The sequence below is a fragment of the Triticum urartu genome, chromosome 5 (genome assembly GCF_003073215.2).
Source record: "Triticum urartu cultivar G1812 chromosome 5, Tu2.1, whole genome shotgun sequence".
In the NCBI taxonomy this organism is placed as follows: Eukaryota; Viridiplantae; Streptophyta; class Magnoliopsida; order Poales; family Poaceae; genus Triticum; species Triticum urartu.
Genome location: NC_053026.1, coordinates 357,547,032 through 357,569,592, shown reverse-complemented (window position 1 = coordinate 357,569,592; position 22,561 = coordinate 357,547,032). Strand labels below are relative to the sequence as shown.

Here is a 22,561-nt window from a genome sequence, read left to right as displayed (position 1 = left end):
ACATGTACAAATGGAAAAGGCTAAGAAGCCTGACTATCTACCAGATCCTGCCAAGGGCACAAGATCGTAGCTGAGGTAACAAGCTAAACGTCGAGGTCCACGCGGAACTACTAACGAGACTGAACTCTCTCTGCAAAACATAAATTAAGAAAACGTGAGTACAAATGTACCCAGCAAGACTTACATCAGAACTAACTACATATGCATCGGTATCAACAAAGGGGGTGGTGGAGTTTAACTACAGCAAGCCAGCTTTGGCTCAGTGGCTAACCTGAACTATGACTGCAAGCAACTCTTTTGAGGTGGCGCACACGAGTCCACATATTCACCATATCAATACACCACTCTGGATCCGCTCCCGTCTCCCTACGAGAAGGCCATCCATAGCACTCACGCTTATCTTGCGAGTTTTAGAGTATCCACTTTCACTTGTCTATGAATTATGCAAGGGGTCCAAGTTTCCATATCTGAGGAATCCGGCTATTCGAATAGATAATGATAACCCTGCAGGGGTGTACTTCTTCACACACGCTCCCACCACTTACCGTCGTTTACACGACATGTACTCGGCAACCTTCAAGCGGAAGCCCAACGAGGGTCTCGGCCACGGCCTACCTAAACACTCAAGTCTCTAGTCCAGGTTTATCGCCTATCCAGGTTCCATCCGCAGGGAGTCCGGCCGAGGTTTCCACATACGGCCCCGAACGATGTGAACGGGGTTCCCGAGACACCAAACAGGCGCCCGGTACACCGTGCCACGGTGTATCTACCGCATCATAGCCCACCCCTAGGGTCAGTGCTACGCACGGCTGCCAACACATAACCTACAAACACCAGAAACTAGTTGCAACTCCTGGACAGAGTACTAGGGTGATTAAGAAGCCGAGAGGGTCAATTAAGGATCCCAATGAGTGGTAGTAGCTGTTCATGGATCACAAACACAGAATTTAGTTCCTGAGGACGGTTTCAATGGGACAAACCACCATGTACTCCTACATGGCCTCTCACTGCTACCTTTACCAAATCGTGTTCACACGCTTAGCTCACACACAGTAGGACATGTTCATCGCCATTCCAATTCATCCCCGATGAATCAGACCTGACTCAACTCTAAGAAGTAGCAGGCATGACAAGCAAGCATGAATGAGTAGGCACATCAGGGCTCAAACAACTCCTACTCGTGCTAGTGGGTTTCATCTATTTACTGTGGCAATGACAGGTCATGCAGAGGATAAGGGGTTCAACTACCGCAGCAAGTAACAGATGAATCGTTGTTGTCCTAATGCAGTAAAAGAGAGCAGGAGCGAGAGAGTGGGATTGTATCGGAATGAACAAGGGGGTTTTGCTTGCCTGACACTTCCGAAGATAGTATAGTTCTCCATCGGTGTCATCGAACTCATCGTCGGAACCACGTCTACCGAGGGGGAACAATCACCGGCAAACACAGAAAGAACACATCAATGCAATGCAACAAACATGATGTATGATCATGGCATGTTAAGGTACTGAATTCACCTAATGCAACAGTTAGTCATATTAATTGAAGTGGAATTCAAACATATAGCAAATTCCAACTCCAAAACTACATACCATATATTCCATAAACATGAATTGTCCTAGTTGGTGATGTTAACTTGCTCAAACATGCATGAACATGGCATAAACAGATTCTTCATATTTTTCTGATAATTTTTCATATATAATTTATTTCATTCTGAGTTATAGATTATTTTCTATGATTTTTTGAAGTTTTAAACATTTTCTGGAATTTCCTGATTATTTTTAAACCAGAAAATGGTTAACTGCGTCAGCATGACGTCTGTGTGACGTCAGCAGGTCAACAGTCGCCGTCCAGGTCAAACCTGACCAGTGGGACCCACTGGTCAGTGACTAACCTAACTAACCAAGTTAATTAACATTAATCTAATCCTAACCTAGGTTAGTTAAGGGCCTGGGGCCACATGTCAGTGTCTAAACCAACTGTTAGGGTTAATTAGCACTAATCTAATCTAGCTAAAGATTAACAGAGACGGGCCCGCACGTCAGTGACCCTGGGGGGGGGTCAAACAAGGTCAACCCCAGGTCGGCGGGGTCAAACCCACCGGCGACTCGACACCGGCGAGGCCCGAGACAGCGGCGCGGCTCGGAAAACGCCCACAGGGCTCGGTTTTGGACACGGTTTGTGGCTATAGGTAGCTGGGGGTGCGGCGCATCCAGAGGTGCTGCGGCTGGAGCAGGGGCGGCCGGAGATTGCCGGAACGGAGCTCGCGGCGGTGGCCGGAGTTCGGGCGCCGATGAAAATGACGACATCGTGCACGGGAGGGTCAACGCGTAGCACCTAAGGTTTCTACGGGCTCTCACAAAGCTAACGGGCATAAGAACGGGACCGATTGGCCACCGGAGCCTCGTCGGCGACGAGCTCGTGCGGCGGCGTGCTTCGGTCATCAAGGAGGCGACGGCTACGATGATCAAACGGAGCGGGGAAGAGGAGGAAACGGTAGCAGAGTTCACAGCGATCACGAAGAGGGGCTCGGCTTGCTCTCGGACGGCTTGGCGACGGCGAATCCGTTGATGGAGTCCGGCGGTCGTGCTCGGGGAAGACGACTCGTGGCGGCGATGTGGGGCTCCCGCGGTGGCGTGGCTCGGGGTGGAAGGAAGAGGGGGTCGAGGCGGAGCCTCTGGGCCGGTCAGAGAAGCGAGGGAGAGGCGGTGGCCGCGGTGGTGCTTGTCGGCGGCGACGGTGGCGCTCGGACCGTGCGAAAGGGAGAGAGGCTGAGGGGAGGAGGAGCACTGGGAGGGTGAGAGAAGACCAGAGGCGTTGCGTGGCGACGCAGGAGGCGTCCAGGGCGGTGAGGGAGCAGCCAGGCAGGGAGGAGGTGGCCGGCGCGTGCGCGCGCGCGTTGGGCACACGCCCTCCTGCCTACTGGCAAGAGGTTGAAGACGGTGGTGGTGTGGTGGGCTGGGCCTCTGCTGGGCCGTGGTGGGGCGCCAGGTAAGTTTGGGCCAGGTAGGTTTCCCTCTCTTCTGTCTTCTAATTTTGTTTTTGTTTTCTAATTATTTTCCTCTGTTTTGAGCTTAGGAAAAATACCAAGGCATTTCCTAAAATCCTGAAAATATTCATGGACACGTTCTGAATTATTTCAGTGGCCCAAAAATAGTTCCAACATTATTTGAACATTTAAATTATTTATAGTATTTTAAATGCCCAAAGTCAAATACAATAAGATTTAATTCAAAAATCCAGAATGTCCTAGAAATATGTGCATGATTTTTGGCAAAGGTTTTCACCTTTAACAAAAATCATGAACTTTTCTAAGGGGCATTTGGGATCATTGAAAATATTTTTATTGAACCTAGATGAATTCATTTGGTGCTAGGGTTTCAACAATCCCCATTTCAAGTTTCATGAAATTTAAACATGATGCATGGATGCAATGCCACTAGTTACAAGAAGATTTCTAGGGCTGTGACAGTAGGAGCCAATATGAGTATCCAGGTTCCGCTATTGGTTATTGACCGGAGATGTGTCTCGGTCATGTCTACATAGTTCTCGAACCCGTAGGGTTCGCACGCTTAACGTTCGATGACGATTTGTATTATGAGTTATGTGATTTGATGTACCGAAGGTTGTTCGGAGTCCCGGATGAGATCACGGACATGACGAGGAGTCTCGAAATGGTCTAGACGTAAAGATCGATATATTGGAAGGCTATATTCGGACATCGTAAAGGTTCCGAGTGATTCGGCTATTTTTCGGAGTACCAGAGAGTTACAGGAATTCGCCGGGGGAAGTAGTGGGCCTTAATGGGCCATACGGGAAAGGAGAGAAGGGCCTCAAGGGGTGGACGCCCCCCCATGGCAAGTCCGAATTGGACTAGGGAGGGGGGCGGCGCCCTCCTCTCTTTCCTTCTCCCTCTCCTACTCCTTCCCTCTCTCCCCTATTGGAAAAGGAAGGGGACTCCATGTTGGGTTTCGTAGTAATTTCAAAAAATTTCCTACGCTCACGCAAGATCATGTGATGCATAGCAACGAGGGGGAGAGTGTTGTCTACGTACCCAACGCAGACCGACTGCGGAAGCGATAACACGACGTAGAGGAAGTAGTCGTACGTTTTAACGATCCAACCGATCAAGCACCGAAACTACGGCACCTCCGAGTTCGAGCACACGTTCAGATCGATGACGATCCCCGGACTCCGATCCAGCAAAGTGTCGGGGAAGAGTTCTGTCAGCACAACGGCATGGTGACGATCTTGATGAACTACAGCAGCAGGGCTTCGCCTAAACTCCGCTACAGTATTATCGAGGTATATGGTGGCAGGGGGCACCGCACACGGCTAAGGAATAGATCACGTGGATCAACTTGTGTGTCTAGAGGTGTCCCCTGCCTCCGTATATAAAGGAGGAGAGGAGGGGAGGCTGGCCGGCCATAGAGGGAGGCGCAGGAGAGTCCTACTCCCTCTGGGAGTAGGATTCCTCCCCCCAATCCTAGTCCAACTAGGATTCCTCGGAGGGGAAGGGAGAGAGGGGGGCCGGCCACCTTCTCCTAGTCCTAATAGGACTAGGGGAGGGGGAAGAGGCGCAGCCACCTTGGGCTGCCCCTTTCTCCTTTCCACTAAGGCCCATGAAGGCCCATATGGCTCCCGGGGGGTTCCGGTAACCCTCCCGGTAACCCGGTAAAATCCCGATTTCACCCGGAACACTTCCGATGTCCAAACATAGGCTTCCAATATATCAATCTTTACGTCTCGACCATTTCGAGACTCCTCGTCATGTCCGTGATCACATCCGGGACTCCGAACAACCTTCGGTACATCAAAATGCATAAACTCATAATATAACTATCATCGTAACCTTAAGCGTGCGGACCCTACGGGTTCGAGAACAATGTAGACATGACCGAGACATGTCTCCGGTCAATAACCAATAGCGGGACCTGGATGCCCATATTGGCTCCTACATATTGTACGAAGATCTTTATCGGTCAGACCGCATAACAACATACGTTGTTCCCTTTGTCATCGGTATGTTACTTGCCCGAGATTCGATCGTCGGTATCCAATACCTAGTTCAATCTCGTTACCGGCAAGTCTCTTTACTCGTTCCGTAATACATCATCTCACAACTACCATATTAGTTGTAATGCTTGCAAGGCTTTATGTGATGTGTATTACCGAGAGGGCCCAGAGATACCTCTCCGACAATCGGAGTGACAAATCCTAATCTCGAAATACGCCAACCCAACATCTACCTTTGGAGACACCTGTAATGCTCCTTTATAATCACTCAGTTACGTTGTGACGTTTGGTAGCACCCAAAGTGTTCCTCAGGCAAACGGGAGTTGCATAATCTCATAGTCATAGGAACATGTATAAGTCATGAAGAAAGCAGTAGCAACATACTAAACGATCGTGTGCTAAGCTAATGGAATGGGTCATGTCAATCAGATCATTCAACTAATGATGTGACCTCGTTAATCAAATAACAACTCATTGTTCATGGTTAGGAAACATAACCATCTTTGATTAACGAGCTAGTCAAGTAGAGGCATACTAGTGACACTTTGTTTGTCTATGTATTCACACATGTATTATGTTTCCGGTTAATACAATTCTAGCATGAATAATAAACATTTATCATGATTATAAGGAAATAAATAATAACTTTATTATTGCCTCTAGGGCATATTTCCTTCACTCCAACTAGGATTGGGAATCCTAGTTGGACTCCCCCTATAGGCGCGCCCCTCCTGGGCTAGCCTCCTCTCCCCCCTCCTTTATATACGTGGGCAGGGGGCACCCCAAAGGCACTCCAAGATTTGTCTTAGCCGTGTGCGGTGCCCCCTCCACAGTTTTCCACCTCCGTCATATTGTCATAGTGCTTAGGCGAAGCCCTGCGTCGGTAACTTCACCATCACCATCACCACACCATCGTGCTGACGAAACTCTCGCTCGGCCTCAACTGGATCAAGAGTTCGAGGAACGTCACCGAGCTGAACGTGTGGGGAGGTGGCTCGACTAAGAGAAAATCATAGGTGACATGTCTGGAACATTCGAGTTAGCACATGGATTTCTATGACGGCAAGGGAGCGACCGGGGGTCTCGGATGACAGCAAGTCTAAGACGGGGGTCGGCGGTCAGAGGCGGTGGAGATGCTGTCGGTTCCAAACTTGCAGAGCACCCGAGGTCGCGATCTTCGATATGGTGGCGCTCTACTTACGGCGGGGCTCAGAGACATAGTTGTGCGGTGGCTTGGAGTCATTGGCCATGGGAACGGCGGCGCCCAGGTGTGCGCGCGGGCGACATGCCCTTTGCCTCAGCAGAGGAAGAAGATAACCAGCTAGTGGGCTGGGCTTGCTGGGCCATCCTATGCCAAAAGGTAAGAACTTGCACTCTCTTTTCCTTTTCAATTTCTGTTTTTTTAGGGGCAAAAATGTCAAGCAAACGCCCAGAAAACGGTCAAAGCCCTTTGACTAGACAGTAACAGCATGGAAGGACATTTCTGTAAGTGCAACTAACAGTAGAGGGGCAAATTTAAGCATGCTTCCAAATTAGGGGCAAATAGGAGTAGTGGGTTCGAGTTAGGGGCACAAATCTAAATGTCCCTAGAAAATTATACCAACATCTACAACGCCTAATTAATTTCATTAGATCCATCATACAATATATTTTCATACTATATTTTTGATGTTGTGGATATTAGTAATTCTTCCATCTACAGCACTAAGTGTTAGACACACATGATTTAGAACTTTAGTGTACTTAATAACACACTACAAAATATATTTATCAAAAACGAAACACTATCGTACATCTAAGTGACAATAATTTAATTTTGGAGGGTCGTTAAAATATACTCCCTACAAAGTTACATTAAAATTAAGACACTTATTTTGGGACGGATGAAGTATTTTATTATTCTGCTTACATACAGCGATTTAGTTTAATGAAAGAGATTTAAAGGGCGAGTGCTCTCAAACTGACCTTATGAAAATAATTAAAACAAAGAGTGGTATATGTGAGAGTATTTGCTCAAAATAACTAGGAAATGAATCGTGACAATTAACCATGAAACAAATACAAAATAAGAATATTACTGAACAAATTAAGTTGCCATAACTTACAAGTCTACGATTAACACGCTAAAATACGCACATAGCACTTGAATAAGAACAAAATAGTTAAAAAAAAAGTGTAATAATCAAACTGAGTTCAGCTAGCAGCTAGTAACATAGTAATGCTTATTATGCGAAGGAGAATACCATGGATACCCAAATCAATCGGTCCCCTAATATTGCACAAGCAATCGTATAATCACTGGCAGGCCGTTTGGCCATGCATATTTATCGTCCGTGGCTCTCGACGGTCACATTTTGGCGGCGGGCGGCCGCTCGACGTGGTCCTGCCCGAAGGCCCGAATGTGATCCTTGAGCGAGCGCTTGTGCTTGAAGTCAGAGCCGCAGGTGCAGTGCCACCGGCGGCCGCAGTTCTTCTCGTGCGTTCGCCAGTCGCCGCGCACGGCGAGCGCCTTGCCGCACTTGCGGCAGAGGAATGGCTTGGCACAGTGCCTGCGCTTGTAGTGCGTCTGCAGCGTCCGGAAGTCCTTGAGCGGCCGCGCCCGCGGGTGGTCCACGTGGCTCCGGCACCCCGGCGCGCAGCAGAAGCACGGCAGCCGGAGCATCGCCGCCGGCTGCGTGCCGCGGAGGGAGTCAGGCCCGCGGCGGTACTGCGAACCGTGTCCCCACATGTGCATCTGCATGCATCATATCCTCAAAGTTAACTGCATAATCATGATATTCAGCAATGTCACTCAAAATATGTCAAATTAATTAGACAACAGTAGATGCATGGATCTATTGGTAATGCTGTCAGCAGACAGACATGGTGCCTTTCCTGGGGAAGCAGCTATAAATCCGTGTACACATATGGATGCATCCACAGTGCAACTGTGCAAGGCAGAAAGGAGAGAGAATTTTCATGGTACCTGTCTCCCTCTCTCTGAGCCTGGACATGCACGAGGTGACAAAAATACGAACCAGGCACGACAAAAGCCAGGATAGAATGATGGGAGGAAGCCCTACATCTGTAGTGGCCCAAATGTGGGAACTAACAACAAAAGGAAGTACGAATTAACCAGCCTGCCTAGCTGAAACGCACAAAAGGCCCCAGTCTCTACACTATGGCCCTCGTCTCACAAGCCCCCCCATCTTCTGCTACAGTGTATACACCGATCAAGATTCCCCTAGCTACAGATCCGTCTGTTATGGTGATCATGCATGCATGCAACTACAGGAAAAATGGTGATCTTGGACATCAGCTGCCATGTAGCACATCGATCAATCGGATCAATATCTTCTACTAGCTTGTAAATTAAACTTAGATGGATGCATATATGAAGCCTAGCTAATTTACCTGCAGGTTGTTGTATCTGCTGAAGGTCTTGCAGCACACCGGGCAGGCGAAGTGAGTGGGCCCAATGAGGATCTGAGCGGGGGTAGGGATCCAATACTTGCCCTTGGTAAGCTTACCAGCGGCAAAGTACTCCGAACAAAGACCATCACCGGCGGCATCATCATCGTCGTCTTCCTCTTCCTCCTGCTCGTCCGCCCTGCTGTGATCGCCACCAACACACTGATCCTGTGTTGTTCCTGTTGCATCATCGCAACCACCATCACTCACAGTACTCAAAAGATTAGGCGCGGGGTTCGGATTCGGCGGCCCAATTTGGAGTGAGATGTTCACATCCTCATCTTCCTTCTTAAGTTGATGATGATGATCATCACCGGCATACCCACAACCAAGGATCTTGCTGTGATCATGGCTCGAAGGGAGAAGGCTTAGGAGAGGGAGTGCTTGTTTTGGGGGAGAGGATGGAGAGACTAGGCTTCTGTGGAAGGGGAAGAAAGGACGATCTATATGAGGCCTGAGGAAGGTGTACGGGTTGGACATGGCTAGGCGCCTTGATAGCTAGCTAGATTGCTTCCTAGAGTGGAGGATCGTCGAGGGGAGCAGTGAACCTGGGTGATAGCTATTATAGGGGGGAGAGAGAGAGAGAGAGAGAGACGTGTTTCCTCATGTGACCCGTGACATGTATGGGCTTCATTCGCAGAGACGTGGCACTATGAACGGCTCATGCATTGGTGTTTTACAGGCAATGTAGCAAAAACGCCTTGCGTTGTAAGCAGTTCTTCGTTGTGGGGTTCCTTTTCCGTGGAGCAATGTATGCATGAACGTTCTCCATGGCTGCAGTTTGTCAACAGTGTGGCGCCTTGGCACGCCAATGATTAATATGCTGTTATTTTATGGGTGGTGTACACTCGGTCATTATTTGTAGGGGTTGGCTACTTGCTTATAAGTGTGGGTTTTAGTTATGAACATGCTGAATCTCACAGCACATGTAAAATGATTAGTGAATAGGTTCAAATAATATTGTTTTCCCACATAAAAAGAACTTTGGTTCGTAGCATAAGTTTTATCATTTTGCACATTTAACACAACAAGGATGTGTGATTGGTTCATCTACAAATCTAAGGGTACGTGTGTATTTCATTCTACTATTGAATTAAATTTGTACACAATCTTTTTAGTAAGGTTTTTTAATAATGTAAGTTTAGCTGAACTAATACAATAACACTAAATATATCTTTAGAAACAACTTATACTTTAATAAATGACCTCGACATTGGTGCCCAAATGGAAAAGCCTACGGTAGGTCTTCAGAGCATCACTAGTGTATAGAGGCAACCCTGCCTCTAAGGTAGGTCTCACATGGTTTGCCTCTGCCCAAATGGAAAAGCTCACGGTGTATTGAGACTCCAACCAGCCTCTAATGGAGACCTAGCAGAAATTTTTAAAAAAAACTAATTAGAACCACAATTATCCAAACCAACTACCTCTCCTAGACTTTCTCTCACTGACAAGTGGGACCAGTTTGATTTGTTTAGTTGTTGAAGGCAGCCTCTAAAGTTGGAAGCGGCACTAGCTATTTTTGCATTAGAGTCAAGTAGTGCAGTGTATAGAGGTTGCCTCTAAGAGAAGAGATAGGGCTTTGAGGTAGCAATATTCATACACTATGGATTTTTTTTCTCTCAGTATTGAACAATCCATATGTGGCCTTACTAAAAGTTTAAAGTGTGGTACTATTTACAATACAAATAAAAGAGGCAATTCCGGAAACAGATAAAAAATGCATATAATTATGTAATTGTGACCCATCGTTTTCCCAATGAACCGACTTGGATAGTAAAATTTCATAATCGATTGAGAACCCAACTTAGATAAAATAAATATAATTGATCTCCCTTTTCATACAGATGTATCAAGTAACCACCTCTGCAAAGCATTTTAAACTGGTTTGTAATATGTTCTTATGTAGTAAGAGATTGACCATTCTAACTTGAACTCCAATCTTCATTTCCTTGTAAATACTTAATTTGTAGTTGCAATCACATGTAGCCTACGAATATACATTTGGATACACAACTTGAAACATATCAAATTTGTATCACATAATCCACATATTTATCTAAATACTAGTTAGTGAAAATGATTTAATTTGAACAGTGAGATGGTTATAGACCTAGGTATTGTTTGGCTGAGCTTTTAAAAGGCCGATCCTAACAACCCAAGCCTGGCCTAGCCTGGCCTTAAAATACATTATTCCATATTTAAGAAGTGCTATTTAAATGCATTATTTTAATTATTTTTTGGGTCTATAAGTACATTATTGCAGCTATATTTCTATTAAAACCATATATTGGAACTATTCGGGCTTCCAGGCATCAAAATTATCATCATTAGATTCTCATGATCTTCTTTTTTACTACAGTTAATAAATAAATATGTCAAAGTTGTATCACAAATATTTGTATCAGTATCTTAAACCATGTATTTTGATATTGAAGGAATGTGCTTTTAATAGTTTGTTATTCGAGGGGCATTATACCATTGTTATTTATTTTGGGCATGTCGACTAATTGCACAAAGGTGGTACATCTCAGCTATTTCCAACTGGATTTAGTTAAGTATGTGTGGAGTTAGTTATCATTTTTCAATCATAATTACAATTATTTGGATGTGTGGGTCCCAACAGAAATAAATGTAAACCCTACTTGCGGAGGATTGTTGGGTATATCTTTCATTATGTTGTCTTCAAATATTAAGTTATACAGTCGTATTATAGGTACTAGACTGTATTCATGTTAGGATTTACCACTCATCGTCATAAATTTGCATGTTCATACACATCTCTAGATGTGCTCTAATTATTGCACATCTAAGTGAGTGAATCAAGTATAAAGAGGAAAAGAAAAAAGAAAAGAAAATATCCACACGAATCTCAACATAAGATCAATGACATAGGACTTAGATATGCAATACTTATTGCACATCTAGATGTGCTTTAGCAAAACTGTTTTAGTAATTCTTTGTAAAACGTAAAACTACAAAGTTAATTCTTTGTAAAACGTAAAACTACAAAGTTCTTTTTGACGGAAATAAAAAACTGTAATGTCTTATACATGTAATCCAGGGTATTATTTTTACCAATTGCTTCGTTCTAGTTCTTATGTCCAATAGAAGATACGGTAGGTAAAACCGCTGCTGGCAGATATGATTGATCAAACAGTCCAAAATGGGTATACCCTATCCGCTACAGTAAGATGTATGTATACGTACTACGTACAGATCAGATGCGGAGCGAAACCACAACAGCGTATGTAAGGCAGAGAGAGGATAGCGATCCGGCAGTCTCTACTGTAGCTACGTCAGAAGACAAGAGCTCAATTATGATCTTCACTGGGTGCAAAAACAAGTTAAGGAAAAGGTTTAAACCATCGACTGTTTGCTCATGAAGAATGAAAGACGAGATAGCATCAAAAGGAGCATGGGACCTAAAGATTCTTAGACACTCAACTATCGGCTGAGTTTAATTTATGTTCATAGGCATGAAAATATCTTTCAATCCAAAAACTCATACACGTTTAGGTAAAACAGAAAACCAAAAAAATCTGAAAAATCCCAAATTATTACATAGTCAAAATATTCAAAAAAATGTACTTTTAAAACTCGGAAAGTGAACAATTTCTACAGGAATAATGATATATTCGTACTAGCTAGCTAGTGTTAATTATTGTTCTGGGCTGAACATCAAACAGAAGATGCACGCTTCATGATATATATGCTATAGCTCTAGCCGTTGTCTTGAGAGAAGGATACAAGCCTCATATTCCAAATTACATCTTTAGATCTACATATATAGGTGCTGGCGGCATGGCCTACCATCCCTTTGTCTACAAACTGGCCAGAGAGAGCAATGGCCATGCTTTGCTTGACTTTTCCAAACCACCCTCGGGTCACAAACTTGTTCATGATGCCGGTCCAAAAGATTCTACTTGACGAATGATATAGTTTTCCTCCGAACAATCAATGTACAGGGTCACACAGGCTCTGAACACACATCACATAACAGCTTTGCAATTCCGTAAAAAGATCGGCGACCACTGCGACTGACATGCGGGCCCTGATGCGTAAACGCGCATCACCATCATTATCATCATCGACACCGGGATGACGGGCTCCAAGGAGTTTCGTAGGAATGATCATTTGATTTGCTTGAGAAACATCACAGCGGGAAGGTGCAGATTAATACAGGCGGTGATCATCATGGACATGGCTTAATTCTTCGAGAGTTCAACACGGAGGGCAATGATAGAGGTGGAGGAGTCCCACGGGTCATTATTCCGCTAGCTGCATTTGGTTCTTCCAGGGGACGTCTCTGGCAGCACACTGTGCAACTGCATATGATCCCATGCGGGCACGCATCCAGTAGGGGGGCTACCTGCAAGGAACGTGTCGCCTCGGCCGACGTACGTACAGTACTACCTACGTAGCCAGGATTCCATGAAGCAGGGGCCCCGGCGTGAACATAAGTTAGATCGGTCAAACGTGGGAATGGTTACTACTACTATGTTTGCCGTATATAGACAGTTAATATATGTGTTGTGTGGTGACCTGTGTCTGTATGAAATCCAGAGGTTGTAAGGGCAACTCCAAGGCGGATTATCAAATCGGACACACCAAGCGTCTGCACACACGTCCGTGAACGCTGATATGATAGAAGAGCCGATCATCCAACCCTACGCATCAAATGATTGTCCCTGTGTTTTTTCCTATGTCCGAAGCACTCAAAATAATTATAGAAATAACACAATTCATCCATAACTAGCATGCAAATATTCTCATACAATAATTCAAATATAAATATTACAATCCAAACATGAAGTTCTTAAATACAATAGTTCAGATTTGAATTCAACTTGATACGCCATATGTTCTAGTTGTCCCCTTGAAGCGCCCACAGATGCTCAAATAGATTATTCTAAAGCTGCTGATTAGCTCCACGATGCTGAATATGTTGATGTATTTGGAAGCAATCCTATAACGTAACCACATTTTGTGGTGAAAGTTTGGATAGGATTACCCATGTGCTCAAATTTCAGTCTGTGGCGAACCACGTCACCCTCATCCTTCACAATCATGTTATGCATGATACCATAAGCTGTCATCACTTCCTACAACTTATATGGATCCCAAATTTCTGCAGGTCCTCGCACAAATACAAAGGGGGCCTGGAGCACTCCAAATGCCCTCTCCACATCCTTTGTAGTTCCTTCTTAACTTTGGGCAAAGTGAGATCTTTTCTGACCCGTTAGCTCAGAGATGGTCTTGACAAAGGTTGCCCACAAAGGATAGCTACCATCAGAAAAAGAGTAGCCATATTATAGTCATGACCATTGATGATATAGTTACACGGAAGAGCTTGCCCCGCAGTCAACCTAACAAACAGTGGAGACCACTAGAGAATGTTGATGTCACTGTGTGGCATGGGCATGCCAAAGAAAGAGTGTCAACCCCGGAGGTCTTGTGATGCAACTAATTCAAGAATGATGGTGGGATCTTACAATGCCCCTGATATTGCCCTTGTTGAGCATATAGGTAGTTTTTCCATTTTCAACGCATGCAATCCAGGGATCCAAGCATACTTGGCCACGCTCTAGCTTCCGATAGTTCTAGGAGCCTTTCAGTGTCTGTGGCGGTTGGTTCCCACTAGTACTCCGGTCCAAACACCATGACCACTGCAATAGAAAATCTAAGCATAGCTTTGAGCATGTGCTTTGAGACATCCGGAGGTACCTGTCCCACAAATTTATGACCATGTCACAGGCAAGAATACTCAAGGCAACCATTACCTTCAAGTAACTAGAGAAACCAATGGTTCTAATGGCATCCTTCTTCAAGATGAACTAGTCGTCATACGCCCGGACACCATTGCAAAGGCGATCGAACACACTTTGCCAAACCTGAATGAGATGGCGGAAAAAGAACTCGTATAGCACATATTCGTTGAAGTAGTCATCCATGAGCACCAAATGCCCCTGTGCCCGATTCGGTTCAATACTTGATGTCCCTTGATTGATCCCTTGTAATTTAGAACATGCTCCTCTATAAGTTGCGCTTCTACAAAAGAACCGCGTTCATCATCGCCATTTCATCCTCATATTCGTCATCATCTGACGTGGACGAATCCATGAAGTTCTCATAGAGGTACTTTTTGTTTGAATCCATCGTGTTTGCTTCAAAGTAAGGACAAAAAACATCAAAAAATCAGCCATGGCATTTGGCAGAACACTTGCCGAGCATGGTGTTCGCCATGGACAACATCTGCAGGCGCGAGGGGTACCTAGATGGTGGCCGGATCAGAGGCGTTAGCAGAGTGTGCCTAATGCCCTGGTGTAGCGTTGGGGGTCCGACAAGGCCTGGGCTGGCAGCCAGGGTGGCACAACAGTGGCGGTGGATTGGGATGGACCGGATGTAGAGAAGGGTCAAAAGACGGAATGAGAAAATAGGGTGTCTGTGTGAGGTTTTGGGGTGGGCCGTGGGCCGTGGGTGTCGAAGGCCTAGTGGCGGAGTTCCGGATGCCCGCAAACTTCTCCCAGCTTTGTAACTAGTTTGTGGGATTTTAGACACCCGGACGTGTCTATGGAAATTTGAGGTGTGGCGTTGGATGGAAAAAAACCTCCGGACACTGTAGTCCAGACGTTTAGGGGAGGTTTGAGATATGCATTTGAGTTCCTCATATGAGAACCTTTCATATAGAAGATCTTTATCGGATTCATTGAGTACTCCTTCTCTTTTACTATATCTGTCCACGACTCGCTATGAGCACAGATCAATTAAGGAAAAAATAAGTCTAAAAAAATTAATACATGATAATATTCAAATAACTGTCGGTGTACTAGAATAGGGGTACCCTAGTATCCCGAACTTGTGCACGGGCAGTCGCAGCATCCCGCGGCAAGGCTTGCCGAGTGACCGCCAAGATCCTCCGTGGTTCCTTTGGAGCCATTCAAGAACAAAGTACTCAAACCAAGGCTCCGGCAAGAGGAGCTGGCCGGGAAGGAAACAAAACCCCGGCAAGAGGAGCTTGCCGGGAAGGCCACTCAAGGCATTTCAAGGAACTTGCCGCGGCGCACCACGCGTTCCGGCAAGGCCCGGTGAGCGACAAGCTCCCGAACACGACAAGACGACGACCGCGGCAAGGAGCTTGCCGCGGGAAACCCCCACTTCGTGCCCGCGCTCCAGCACACCCGCCAACGTGTCGCTCTAGGACCCTCCCAAGCACACGTGGCAGGAGGCCGTGCAGCTAGGGGTGCGCGGTGGCAAGCAGGCGCTGACAAGATAACCATCGTGGCAAACGGTGGCGTCCCTAGCGGTCCCTTTCGGTACTGTTTAGGCGACACAGACGGGAAATTAATGCCCTTGTCCCCTGCCACCAGGGTTAGGTATGATACACTGTAGCAGGTAGTTGTGCCTACCACAGCACCTTTCCATTTTTGCCCTTTGCCTCCGTTGCCACCTGTCGGTAACCCCTTGAGCATATAAAAGGAGGCCCGTGTGCAACGTAGGGGGGGGGGGGGTTAGCCAGTTCGAACACTCACGCTCGGTCTTGCTAGCCGCTGGTGTGTATTGTAGCACTCCGCGCTCCCGAGCTAGAAATCGATACCAAACCACAAAGCAGGAGTAGGTTTTTACGCATCCGTGCGGCCCGAACCTGGGTAAATCGCTCGCGTGCCTCGCCTCGATCTGCTCTTTGCACGACCTCCGCCCCCGCCGAACCAAAAGGGACCCGGCCCGCCGGTCCCATAGGTGCCCGTGGATCAGCACCCCGGCATCTTTGGCGCGCCAGGTAGGGGGTGTCGAAGTTGTGTGAACCAGATCCGGCGTTCTCGCGAGCTAGATCTTCATCATCTTCATCAACATGCCGCCGAAGAAGAAAGTTTCGGAGGCAGCTGCTCCGTCCGTGCCGAGCCAGCCACCGCCGGAGCAAACGGTTGGTGGGGCAGGCACCGGCGGGAGGACACGCGTCGACGAGGGAACTCACGGTGCTGCCAGGTCCCAGGACAAGGCTGCGCTGCCCATCGGCGGCGTAGCCGGCTCCCACAATGACCGGGCACACTCCAAGACCTCGGCGTCCGTACACGCACCGCGCCCATCTCAGGAGGCACGGGACCGACAGCGTCATGGTACTCACGGTACCATGCGTTTGCTGGACCAAGATCGAGCTGGCGGATCTCGGAGTGCTCAAGACCAGCATGCATGCCAGCATGCTGGCATGAGCGAGGCACGGTCGCCTGGACGAGATACTGCTCCTTCTAACATAGTTAGAAGTCCGAGCATATCCCGCTCCTCGTCCGTAACGCCAGCAACTGGACAGAGCAAGAAGAGGAAGTTGATTTCTGGTGACTATTTGCCGGCAGAGCTCCCCGAAGCCACCGCCAAGAAGGTCCCAAAGATCAACGCCAAGAGCGCTGAGGAGCAATCTGCTCCGGCAAGCCCCAGGGTTTGTTCCGTTGAAGCAGAAGCTCCTGACAAGTTTTGCTCCGGCAAGCTTGCCGGGGAACGTCAAGCTCCGGCAGAGCCACAGGTTCTTGCCGTAGAAGCGGATGTTCCCGCAGGAACAGATTTGCCTTGCGCTGAGGAGCAGTCCGCTCCGGCAAACCCCAGGGTTTGTTCCGTTGAAGCAGAAGCTCCCGACAAGTTTTGCTCCGGCAAGCTTGCCGGGGAACGTCAAGCTCCGGCAGAGCCGCAGATTCTCGCCGTAGAAGCAGATGTTCCCGCAGCAGCAGACCCCATGCATAAGTAAAGCTCATGTGCTCCGCACATTTTGTCGGTTTTATGCTTTCTATTTTTTGGCATATATGATCTGACACTTTGTCCAGCACCTACTCCACGGTAAGCACTAACGAGCCGTAAAGCTCCATATCTGTATTGCCTCTCCTTCCTTTTCAAAAGAAGATTCCCCTCGCCCACAAGTTTGCCGGGGGGGAGAGGAGAGGAGAAGATGATGGTATGGACCAGGCGTCGTTCAAGAGAGTTTCGCCTTGCCGAGGAGCAAACAACAGAAAAGCTAAGTTGCCAAAGTTTGAGCAATCAAATTTTTTAAATTTTAAGTTATCTCCCTTGAACGACCACCCTTTGTATGGAAAACCTGTGCGCGGAGGAACCAACTCGTAGCTAGTCGCGCCCTTACTTTGTTTTGAGTCCGCTCAACAACTTAAGTGAGCTGCTAGCGCCCTTACTTTGTTTCGAGTCCGCTCAACAAATTAAGTGAGCTGCTAGTGCCCTTACTTTGTTTCGAGTCCGCTCAACAACTTAAGTGAGCTGCTAGCGCCCTTACTTTGTTTCGAGTCCGCTCAACAAATTAAGTGAGCTGCTAGCGCCCTTACTTTGTTTCGAGTCCGCTCGACAACTTAAGTGAGCTGCAACTAGCCGCGACAAGGTTTCTTGCCGGTAGCGGCACCGCCAGCAGGCTGCTGACGTTCCGCACTCAGCGCTCGCGGCTCAGGTGCCTGCACCGGCAAGTTCCCTAAAAGCGTAGGGCAAAAACATACAAAGGAAGGAATCAAGTAAAGGGAGTAACGTTGCAATCATTGCCCACAATCAAGTTACATTACAAAGATAGCTTGTCACAGCTCTAACAGATTGTTTTCATGACATGATGGGCAGTGACAAGAAAAGAAGAAATGAGCGGCCTAATCTACGCGATCGCCTTCGAACCGCTTGATCCCGCTCACCTTGTCCACAATGGGTGCGACAAGGGCCTTGAGCTCCTCCAGATCAGCTTCTGGCGGCAAGGACCTGAGGATGTTGGTGAGGCGGAGGCCCGGATTGCGGAAGGCCACCTTCATCAACACTTTCTCGAGGGCTCCTGTGCAGATCTCGCGCGACTCGTCAGCTAGTTGCTTGGGGATCCTCTCTCGGAGTCGCTGAAGGGCCGTCGCCACGCCCTTGAAGAATAGGACGAGCTTGGCGCTGGGCTGGAGGTTGTCGTCGGCGGAATACCCGAGATCCTCCATCCCCAGTTGCGCCAGCTCCTTGTCGATGTCCGTGGCGGCATTCACAAGGCTCTCCGTCCAGTGCGTCACGGTCTCCCTGAAGGCGTTCTGGGCGGTGGCAGCGCTCTCCAGCAGCGCCTTGTCGGCCTTGATTTCCTCCTTCAAGGCCGCCTCCTGCTTCTTGGCGCTGTCCAGAGTCTTGGTCAAAGTGGTTAGCTTCAACTCAAGGTCCACGTTGGAGACCTTGGCGGCGCTGAGCTCCTTGCCCTTCTCGGAGAGATCGGCCTCCAGCCGCGCCACCTTCGTCTTCAACTCCTCCTTGGCGGTCTCGGCGGCGGCGGCAGCGTCCTCCGCTTGCTTGAGGGCTCCGCCAAGCTTCTCCTCGCGCGAGGCAAGCTCCTCCTCATGGGCGTCGAGATTGACCTTCCGCTGCGCCAGCTCGCCCTCCTCCGCGGCTAGCTTCACAGCGGCAAGTCGCTGGCGCTCTTCGGCTTCGGCCTTCTCGAGGAGAAAGGCCTTCTGCGCTTCAACGAGCCGCTCACGCTCCTCCGCCAGGGATCGGAGGGCTTCCCGGTGGAAACCCCCGAGCTCTTCCGCGCGCTTTTCAATGTCTGCCCCCGCCTTCGCGACAAGTGCCTCGCAGGACTCCAGCTTGGCCTGTCGCACGCGGTAGAGCGACATCAACCTCCGCAGCAGACGCTCTTCTTCGGGCTCGTTGCTGCTGCTGCTTGGCGCGTCGACCAACGTCAACCCCGCGGAGGCAAGCACTTCTCCGTCAAAGATCTCCCCCTCGACTGGCGCTCTGGAGCTTGATGCCCAGGGAAGATTGATGAAGACGTCGTCGCCGGCCTTCAGGTAGACGCCTGGCTGGGGCTCTCCGGAGCCTGGCGCTGCGGCAGCGGCGGACGGATCGGCGGTCGGTGTAGCGCCTGGCGCTCCTGCGGCCTCAGGGCCGTCAGTGCGATCGCCGGACCCCTCGCCAGTTGCCGCGGCGTCTGCCTTGGCGGCCTCTACGCCGGCGGTGTCGCCACCACCGGTTGCCTCGTCAGCGGCGACCTCGGTTTCCATCTGCTCCGCAGCGGGTGGATCTGACGACCGGAAAAGGGGGGAAGAGTCAAGCAAAATCCAGCAAAAACTCAAGAAGATCAAGAAAAGAAGGATCCAAGAGAAGTTTTGAAGCAAGGGGAGTACCTGCACCAGGCTCTGCGGTCATGGTCTCCGTTGTCGGGGGGCCGCTGGCGCTGTCCCTCGCCGGAGAACCCTCCCTTGCCGGAGACTTCTCCCTCACCGGGAAGCCTTCCCTTGCCGGAGAATTCTCCCTTGTCGGGGGATTCTCCCTTGGCTCCTGGTGGGGCTGCTCGGCTCCTACACAAGTCAACAAGCAGATATCAGCAAAGACAAGTACCCATGCACGCCTCGCCGCAGAAAATAATTCCCACACTTACGCTGGGGGCTGCCATGGAGGAAAGTCGCCGGCTCCGGCAAGGTTGTCTTGGGCGCGCCACCTGTTGTCGCAGTGGGCTCGTCCTCGATGTTGATCACCGGGGCCTTAGCTCTCTTTGCCGCTCTCTGGGCCAGAGTCCTAAAGAGGAACAGATTCAGGGAAAAGCAAGTGAGAAGCAAGACCAACAGCAAGATTTGAAGAATTATAAGTACGACAAGAGAAGCTTACTCTTCTTCCTCTTCGTCGTCGGAGCTGAACGCGGAGAAGTCGAAGTCCGGCGCGCGCCCGGAGTGAGGAGGTGGAGGGGTAACTTCCCTTGGCCGCTTGGCAGGAGCGGTGGTGGTAGGCTGAGACGACCCCGCTCCGTCTGTCGGCGCGGCGTGAGTAGCGGCAGGGACTGAAGCGGTGGCCCGGCTAGACTCCGCTCTAGTTGCCGTCGCGGCATGAGGCGCTCCCGCGGCAACGGTGCTTGCCGCGGTAGAGCGTGTCACGCGGCGCGGCGACTGTTGACCCGCTTGCCGCTCCACCACGTCACAGGCCTTGCGGAGACGCCTTCTTGGCGGGGATGGAGGCCCTGCTTGCGGCGAGCTGCCTGAAGACGAGGAGGAAGAAGAGTTGATTTCCAACGAGCCGCCCGTGTCCCTGGCGGGCTCGCTCGGCTCGGCGTCACGCCCGACAAGCTCCTTCTTGCCGGCGGCTTCCCCTCGCTCGGCACGGCTTGCCGCTTCCGCTGCATCAGCCTCCTCCACAGTAAAACCGAACTCGCCCGCGGCTGCGGCTGCCGCTGCCTCCTCCATCTGGTGGCGATGAGAGCCAACTCCGCATCCGTGGTGTCGCGGGTGAGGCAGTCCTTCTCGTCGGGACAGACTGGCATTTCCACCAAGTCGTCGAAGAACTGCTGCACGACCTCGTCGGCAGGTTCCTGCCAAGTTGGCACAATTCCATGCGAGTCACACACCGGCATCATTGCACGGATGCGATCAAGTGACGAATTGTTGCACAACGGCACAACGCCCCCCAGCAACCTGAACACCTCGGGATGTTGGGGGTCATATTTGAACAACTCCTGCAGCATTGCGTTGAGCTCCAGGACTGTGAAGTTATAGTTGAGGCCCGGCCGCAGCCTCATAATGTCTGCCGCGTTCTTGAACTCCCAAGTGGGCCTCCCCCGTTCCTGCAGGGGGGCGATGCGGCGGCGAAGGAAGTCTGCGCCAACAGCGCCAACAGTAAGCCCGGCAAGCCTGAGGCGCAGGATCCTGGTGACGGCAATTCTCAGCCTGTCGTCTTCCGGGGCCATGTCGCTCCAATCGCTGCCGCGTGCTACTGGGGTTTTGCGCCGGGTGGTGAATGGCTGCGGATCCTCTTCGTCAATCCAGCACCAATCCGCTCTCCACTCCTCCCACTTGCGGCGGAACTCTCCCTCCAGATAGGTCTCCTTCTTGCCGGCCCTTGAGATCCAGGCAATCCCGCCGGATAGAGGCTCTCCTCTCTCTACTCGGGGTATGAAGAAGTGGCGGAAGAGGGCTACGTTGGGAAGGACTCCGACAAAGTTTTCGCAGAGGTGTGCGAAAACTGCCATGGTCAGGACGGCATTGGGGGTGAAGTCAAGGAGATGGAATCCGTACGTATTCATGATGTCGCAGAAGAAATCTGAGAAGGGCGGACAGAGCCCGCAGTAGAAGAACAGAGCAAAAAAGGGGTATCCGTTCGGAGCCTTCTTCCAAGCAATGGCGGGGAGTACCTTTGTGCGCGGATGCGCGCGCGTCTCCGCCGACCAGAACAGATAGTAGTTCTCCCTCAGCTCCTTCGCGCCAAGCTTGGGGGGGAAAACTGCCCGCTCCTTCCGCAGCGCCGCGAGCCGCTGCGCCTCGGTCGACTTCACGGCCTTCCCCTTGTCGGCTTTCGGAGCCATGGCGGAAGCAGTGGAGGAGGCCGACGGCGTTGGTGATGCTGGCGGCAATGGGGGGTGGGGCGCTGCTCTCTCTCTCTGCTCTGGGAAGGCGAGGGAGCGGCGGAGGTTTCTGAGATTGGAAACGGCAACGGGCGAGTGGGCCAACTGCCCCTGTTTCCCCTGCTTATAAAGGGGGAGGGGGCGGACGTTCCGCATTTCCAAATAAAATAACCACCCACGATCTCGCCCACGATGCCGCGTTCAACGCGTGGCGTTCGGGGAGGGCGCGGTGGATACGGAGTAAGATACGGCGTAACCTAGGCCGCGTGTGCCCGTGCCCTGTTTTGGGCCTGGCCCAACAGCGCTCGGCACCGTGTATGGCCCAGGCCCGGGGGCTCCTGTCGGTGTACTAGAGTAGGGGTACCCTAGTATCCCGAACTTGTGCACGGGCAGTCGCAGCATCCCGCGGCAAGGCTTGCCGAGTGACCGCCAAGATCCTCCGTGGTTCCTTTGGAGCCATTCAAGAACAAAGTACTCAAACCAAGGCCCCGGCAAGAGGAGCTGGCCGGGAAGGAAACAAAACCCCGGCAAGAGGAGCTTGCCGGGAAGGCCACTCAAGGCATTTCAAGGAACTTGTCGCGGCGCACCACGCGTTCCGGCAAGGCCCGGTGAGCGACAAGCTCCCGAACACGACAAGACGACGACCGCGGCAAGGAGCTTGCCGCGGGAAACCCCCACTTCGTGCCCGCGCTCCAGCACACCCGCTCTAGGACCCTCCCAAGCACACGTGGCAGGAGGCCGTGCAGCTAGGGGTGCGCGGTGGCAAGCAGGCG

General features: G+C 50.1%; 1 protein-coding gene across 1 annotated transcript; it reads right to left on the bottom strand.

Moving 5' to 3' along the window:
* Positions 1–7,083: 7,083 nt before the first annotated feature.
* LOC125555992 (zinc finger protein WIP2-like) lies at positions 7,084–9,017 on the bottom strand. Its single transcript, XM_048718795.1, has 2 exons — positions 8,411–9,017; positions 7,084–7,751 (listed from the first exon to the last, which is right to left on the bottom strand). The coding sequence occupies exons 1-2, from the start codon at positions 8,945–8,947 to the stop codon at positions 7,365–7,367; spliced, it is 924 nt and encodes a 307-aa protein (XP_048574752.1). The 5' UTR covers positions 8,948–9,017; the 3' UTR covers positions 7,084–7,364.
* Positions 9,018–22,561: the final 13,544 nt, after the last annotated feature.

Excerpts from the sequence above, each read along its gene's own strand:
- LOC125555992 (XM_048718795.1), bottom strand. The coding sequence starts at position 8,947 with ATGTCCAACCCGTACACCTTCCTCAGGCCTCATATAGATCGTCCTTTC. Across the intron at positions 7,752-8,410 it reads GCAGATACAACAACCTGCAG|ATGCACATGTGGGGACACGG; the intron begins GTAAATTAGCTA and ends TGATGCATGCAG.